This window comes from Sphaeroforma arctica, assembly GCF_001186125.1.
Source record: "Sphaeroforma arctica JP610 unplaced genomic scaffold supercont1.192, whole genome shotgun sequence".
NCBI classification, from domain to species: domain Eukaryota; class Ichthyosporea; order Ichthyophonida; genus Sphaeroforma; species Sphaeroforma arctica.
In genome coordinates, this window is record NW_014040366.1 from 79816 (window position 1) to 86899 (window position 7084).

At 42.9% G+C, this 7084-nt stretch overlaps 2 protein-coding genes across 2 annotated transcripts in view; one reads left to right on the plus strand and one right to left on the minus strand.

The window, feature by feature from the left end:
- SARC_03671 (hypothetical protein) overlaps positions 1–6229 on the plus strand; it is a gene marked incomplete at its 5' end in the record, with an annotated part of 9763 nt that extends 3534 nt beyond the window's left edge. The window contains 6 exons of the mRNA XM_014302533.1: positions 507–650; positions 1361–1458; positions 2318–2459; positions 3485–3637; positions 5057–5206; positions 5541–6229. Coding sequence (XP_014158008.1) covers positions 507–650; positions 1361–1458; positions 2318–2459; positions 3485–3637; positions 5057–5206; positions 5541–5564 — 711 coding nt within the window. The 3' untranslated portion in view covers positions 5565–6229. The remainder of the gene's footprint in view (positions 1–506; positions 651–1360; positions 1459–2317; positions 2460–3484; positions 3638–5056; positions 5207–5540) is intronic.
- SARC_03672 (hypothetical protein) lies at positions 5775–6236 on the minus strand (the record flags this gene model as incomplete). The annotated part of the gene is made up of 1 exon (XM_014302534.1): positions 5775–6236. One exon carries the CDS (start codon positions 6234–6236, stop codon positions 5775–5777), a length of 462 nt encoding a protein of 153 aa, XP_014158009.1.
- Between the last annotated feature and the right edge of the window lie 848 nt (positions 6237–7084).

A 7084-nucleotide genomic window follows, 5' to 3' on the forward strand; every position in this document is an offset into this window, starting at 1 on the left:
AAACAGGTGCGTGTGCATTAGTCTCAATCAACAACAAACAGGTGCGTGTGCATTAATCCCAATCAACAACAAACAGGTGCGTGTGCATTAATCCCAATCAACAACAAACAGGTGCGTGTGCATTAGTCCCAATCAACAACAAACAGGTGCGTGTGCATTAGTCCTAATCAACAACAAACAGGTGCGTGTACATTGCATGTGAGTGTTACTTAAGGACCTCATGTGGGCTCTGTGCGCTGGGGGAAACATTGTTTGACATCAGGGTTTAGGGTTGGTTTTTAACCCTAAACCCGAATTACTATACAGAGCTATACGTAGAAATGCCTCGATGGTATGTTTCGATTAGTTTGATAACTATCTGCGTTTTACCTCTCAGACAAACCATCGCGAGAGATCTTAACATCTGCGTGTCCCATTTAGTACAACCTTACTAACTCACGCACCTTATACCACAATTATACTAAATCTCTCCTTTTATACTCATGTGGTTGTGTTTGCCATGACAGGAGCTGTGTGGGTTGGCTGCGCGTGTGTGTGGCCTTGAGTCGCTCAAGTACATCGCCAATGTCCTCAATGACCTCAAACCAACATTCCTGGCCATCTGCCCCAGCACCACACTCGTCAAACTACACGCCTTCTACAAAGAAACGGTATCGCCCATATCTGTTCACAAACCCTAAACTCTAAACCCTAAACCCTGAACACATATATCTGTGGGGGGGTGGGGGGGGGGGGCATGGCACGCCCGTGCATGAGTGGGATATGTTTAGTTAAACAGTAGCATAAATAGTAGCTTATACAGTGTTTTAGTTTACGGATATGTTTGGTGCCGTTGTCCATCGCAGTTGATGGTGTCATGTGTCTCTGTGTGTTCTGTTGTTCCAGTTGTTATGTGCACTCGTTAAGCGGTGGGTATGTTGATGGACTGAGTGATTGCGGTGTGTAGTAGTGCGTGTCATATGTCTCTCTGTGTTCTGCTGTTTTAGTCGTTGTGTGTACTCGTTTGGCGGTGGGTGTGTTGATGGACTGAGTGGTTGCAGTGTGTAGTAGGGCGTGTCGTGTGTCTGTTTTGTAGACCTAAGTTTATCGTCCCTTTTAACTGTGTGTGATCGTGCACGCACTTCATAAACGCAATCACACTAATGCCCTGCCATAGACGTAGTCGTAGTACGACAGTGTGTTTCAATGCATCTGCTCCCAAGCGTACTCAGCCTACAAAGTACTCCACCATTATTTGTACAAACCCTAAAACCCTAAAACCCTAAAACCCTGGCCACACTGGCGCCGTTTGTCGACACCAACACACTTCGCCCGTCCATTGGGCTGTGCTGTTTTGCAATGCCAATGGATGGGAGCGCAGGTCAATCAGATCGATGACTTGGTCGCGTACTGCTACCGCAACATCGCCACTAAACTCATGCGCTATGATCTGCCGTTGAGTGAAATGAATGCCATGAGGTGTGGCTGTGGGTGTCTGTGTGTCTGTGTGTCTGTTTGTCTGTCCACTAAACTCATGCGCTATGATCTGCCGTTGAGTGAAATGAATGCTATGAGGTGTGGCTGTGTGTCTGTGTGGCTGCGTGTCTGTGTCTGTGTCTGTCGTGTGTGGTTGATAGTTCAGTGGTGGCTGTAGGTGACTGCTGTTTGTTGTTCGTACATGTTGTGCTTCCATTGATATGCATATAAGCGTAATATGCATGTACGGGATCATATGCATAATATGCATGTGCATAAGCATATGCATGATATGTATGTACATCCAGCGACTCTGTCTGTGCACCACACCAGAGTACAGGCACGTCCCTATGGCGAGTGTGGTCTTCTCGATATAAGTTCGTTGATGTAAAGTTTCGGTTGTGGTTAGGTTGGTGATGGGCACACACTGAGATGTACCTTCTCGCACTACCTCACCACCTATTACCTACTTTGCGGTTACTTACTCTACGACCACCTACTATACGGCTATTTACTATTTAAAAACCCCTTATGGCAACACAGCAGCGGTTGTGGTCGACTGCACCCGACTGGCTTCTATAAGTATAATAGAACATAATTATATTGATACATTACATATATGACAATATATATTAAAACATTATATACAAACACTTTTGTACGGATGGTGCATGTAGCTGGAATTTGCAAACACAGACAAACATATAGTAGTGATTCATACAAGTAAAATAGAATATTATGCAAATACATTATATGTATATAACACATTATATGTAAAAAGGTTATAGATAAAACCATATATTTAACATGTTTTTATAACATATATACAGACAATATATTAAACATTCTTTGTGCGCACCAGATGGGATCTGCATGACATTTCCACAGAGCAGCACAAGTACGTTGACACCACCATCCGGCAGTGCCAGCAGTTCAGCGACCGCCTAACCCAACTGGGCTATGAGAAGATCCCGCCTGTGGTACAAGAACACGTGTGGAGTCAGGTAAGCCAAAACCTTAAACCGATAAACCCTAAAACCCTACAGTCCTACAAACCCTTTTTGAGAAGTAAACCTGTGGTACAAGAACATGTGTGGAGTCAGCTATGTAAAGGTTTTAGGATTTCCATAAGGCACACCATAAATACCGCTATTTATGTATACCTAAAACCTTTAAACTTAAACCCTAAACCCTAAACCTTAGCCTAAACCGTCGTGTTGCACAGCCTCTGTATATGAAGGTTAATGCTCGGTGACGGTGAAATTCGCTCGGTTTGCAGTTCTGCACTCACGTCCTAATACGTATCTAACCCCCTAAACTTTAAATTCTAAACCCTAAACCTCTAGCGCTAAATGTGTTGGCCGTTTCGAATTCGGGTTGTGACATTCCAATGCAGACTATACCGATTCTAAAACCCTAAACCCTACAAACTATTATGGTCAATGTCTTATTTGTCGCTGGCGATGCACTGGCTCATGTGCATGTGTACTGCGTTTCTATTCATAAACCAATAGATAGTAACAGAACCTCTGTGCATTTATAATCAATTTGATAATAACAGGACATCTTTCCATTTCTATTCCTAATCGTAAAATAACAGGTCATCTGTCCATTTATATTCCTTCTTTTATAATATTAACGCATCTGTCCATTTCTATTCCTAATCGTAGAATAACAGGTCATCTGTCCCTTCCTATTCCTATTTTTATAATAACAGGTCATCTGTCCCTTTCTATTCCTATTTTTATAATAACAGGTCATCTGTTCATTTCTATTCCTATTTTTATAGTAACAGGTCATCTGTCCCTTCCTATTCCTATTTTTATATTAACAGGTTATCCGTCCATTCCTATTCCTAATTTTATAATAGCAGGCCATCTGTCCCTTCCTATTCCTATTTTTATAATGACAGGTCACCTGTCCATTTCTATTCCTATTTTTATAGCAACAGGTCATCTGTCCATTTCTATTCCTATTTTTATAATAACAGGTCATCTGTCCCTTCCTATTCATATTTTTATAATATTAGGTCATCCGTGTGACCATGTTCATGTTCATTGAGGGCTTTTCTAGTGCGCGGCGTTGTTCAAACGAGGGCCGTGCGATGATGATGTTGGATCTCAAAACGTTTGTGCCAGTGCTCGAGTCACTCACCACTCTCAGGCCCATTCCCTATGTGAAGGTACGCTTACAACTAACGCTAACGCTGACACTCGCATTAGCACTAACACTATCGCTATCACTCGCACTATCAATCATACCAACACTATCACTATCACAATCACTATCACTCACACCAACTCTATCACTATCACTATCACTTACACCAACACACACTATCGCTATCACTCATACTATCAATCACACTAATACTATCACTATCACTATCACTATCACTCACACCAACACACACTATCACTATCACTCACACCATCAATCACACCAACACTAACACTTACACTCACACTATTACCACGACTACCACTATCAATAACACTATCACTTTCACTTTCAATATCACTATCACTATCACTTTCACTCACACTATCACCATCACTATCACTATTTCTTTCACTCGCACTATCACTCATACCAACACTATCACTATCACTATCACTATCACCCACACTATCACTATCACTCACACTATCACTAACACTCACTATCACTCCACCAAACAACGTATGAGTCAGTACTTACATGGTGGGTGATACCAACCAACACCTCTCCACTAAACCCCTACACTCTAAACCCTAAACCCTAAACCTTAAAACATGCATGTTCAGTGTTTGAGTTCGCAAAAGCAGCGAGGCCCCACACGTTCAAATCTATCCTCTCCGTCCGCGACGAGAAAATTCTTGATTTCGCGTGTGTATGTGTGTGTGTATGTGTGTGTGTTCCTATTGTGTGTGTGTTCCTATTGTGTGTGTATATGTGTGCTTTTTGTGTGTGTGTGTATGTGTGATTTTTGTGGGTGTGTGTATGTGTACACATTGTATGTATATGTATGTCTTCCTATTATGTGTGTATGTGTGTGTGTGTGTGTTTTAGTACTTATTGTGTATATGTATGTGTTTCTATTGTGTGTGTGTAGTGTGTGTGTACGTGTACTTATTGTCCGTATATGTATGTGTTTCTATTGTGTGTGTAGTGTGTGTGTACGTGTACTTATTGTCCGTATATGTATGTGTTTCTATTGTGTGTGTGTAGTGTGTGTGCATGTGTACTTATTGTCCGAATATGTATGTTTTTCTATTGTGTGTGTGTGTACTTGTGTATGTGTTCCTATTTCTTGTGTATGTATGTGTGTACTTGTTTTGTGTGTGTGTATGTGTTCCTAATGCTTCTGTATGTATGTGTGTACTTGTTTCGTGTGTGTGTATGTGTTCCTATTGCTTGTGTATGTATGTGTGTACTTTTTTTGTGTGTGCATGTGTTCCTATTGCTTGTGTATGTATGTGTGTACCTTCCTTCGGATTCTTTTGTCGGCCGATTGCCTGCTGTAGCACTCCAAAGCAACAAATTCCATCGGCCTGAATCCTCCACTGCAGACAGTTAGTACTCATCATATCTCTCTGTTGTTTGTTGGGTGTCGTTGCAGCCAGTGGAGCTGTTCATTAAGGCGTTCTACCTACCTGAGCCTGCCCTGGAGGAATGGTTAACCGAAAGCACAGTCTACACCAAACGCCAACTGGAGACATTCATCAGACACACCGCAACCGTCGATCAATTCGCACGCACGCGATTACTGGTACGCTCAGTGCATGGTGGCTTCTGAAGTCGTGTGTCATGTCTGTCATGTCTGTCATGTCTGTCAAGTCTGTCATGTCTGTCATGTCTGTCATGTCTGTCATGTCTGTCAAGTCTGTCATGTCTGTCATCTGTGTCATCTGTGTGATGCCCTAAAACATATAAATGACATTCACTTCTGTGGTACTCATAGGCCATTCTGAGTGGCCAGGAATGGGCAGTACCATTTAATTCTCATTTAATTGACATTTTGTTAACATTTAATTCATATTTAATTCACCTTAGTTGACAATTATTTAACATCTAATTGACATTCGCCTCTGTGGTAATCACAGGCCATTCTGAGTGCCAAGAAGTGAGCTGCGTGTCACGAAGTCTTTGGCAGTGGACTGTCACAATGTTTCTGCATTGGACTGTCACAATCCTTCTATAGCGGATTTGCTTTACACTTCAATTGGGCGGAGCCATAAGTCCCGATGAAGAGAGCGCGGCATCATGAATCACCAGCGTATTATACTCGCAGGGCAGTGTGGCATGCTAGGGCGTGCCCAGTCAAGAGGTCCTGTGGATCAGAATGACAGCCGCGATGTCTTAGGTCTCTTGGCTGCGAGTGTCCTGCGCCGCTGTTGATTCGGCCGTGGCATAGCTGGCGATCGCAGTGTCATCGCTTGGGCAATTGCGACCTGCGCTGTGTGCTTTATCTCTGTGCATTGGCTGTGTAGCCTTGCGTTGCATGAGTGGATCACGCATTGGTTGACTAGAGAGGTACCTGAGATACCGCTTGAACTGTGCTGAGGTGGTGCTGTTTGGAAGCGTTCCCTTGGCACTCCTTGCATCGCCCGCTCGCAATGTAGGTTCTGCGGATAAACTTTAACTACATCAGGACATTTGTTTATAGGTAAGATAGCCTCTGCGTCTACCTTGTTCTTATGTAGACCTTTGCGAAACTTCTTATTAAAAGCCTTCAATACGTCTGGGTCATCGAATGCCGATGGGGGTGGATCGTATTGTGCGCCATCTGCAAACTCCATTGTATAGTAAGTCATGTCCTCATGTTTGTACTTTCCAAGATTTTCTTGAACACATAAGACATAAGAGGTGTAGTAACTTCACGTGTGCGACGAGATGTGACCTGATATTAAGAGCACTTGAACCGTCAACATTGTTAACTTCGTAAGTTCTGTTCTTCTTATCGGCCACTGAAATCTTGAATGGTCACATATGCACAGTTGTGTCGGAGTTGCGAGTCATGATGTTGACTATATCGCCCACCTCAAACTCGACTATCTTCTTCGAATCATTCCATCGCTTCTGTCTCTTCTTGAGTGCGATGTCCTTCATCTCTCTCAAGCAAGACAAGACGACATCTCTGGTACGACGCATCTTCTCTAAATATGGTAAAACATGGTCTCCCTAAGAATCCTTGTTGAAAGGTACTTGTAGTTCACTTTAACGGCCCCTGAAATAGTGAGCGGGTGTTGTACCTGTTTCGTCCATTTGTTTCTGTACCCAGTTAATTGGGTATGGTCACATGCCAGCATTGTCTAGCAACGCTCCACGCATGAACTCCTTCATCTTTCTGTGTCGTACCTCATTCGCACCTTGTGTCTGAGGCTTATATGATACACCCATCTTGAGGCATGATCCTGCAACGTGTAAGAGTTTCGTCATGATATCTCCTATAAACTCACTAACGATGTTGGTACATACAATAGCTGGCCATCCGAAATCTGCGAAACACTTGTATATGCACTCAGCCACAGTGTGTTGATTTGTCTTTCAGAGGATATAGAACGTTATATCGTAAAGCAACATCAAACACGTGACAGACATACTTATCTTTCGTGTGTTCGGACATGGGTAGCACACTAAATCAATG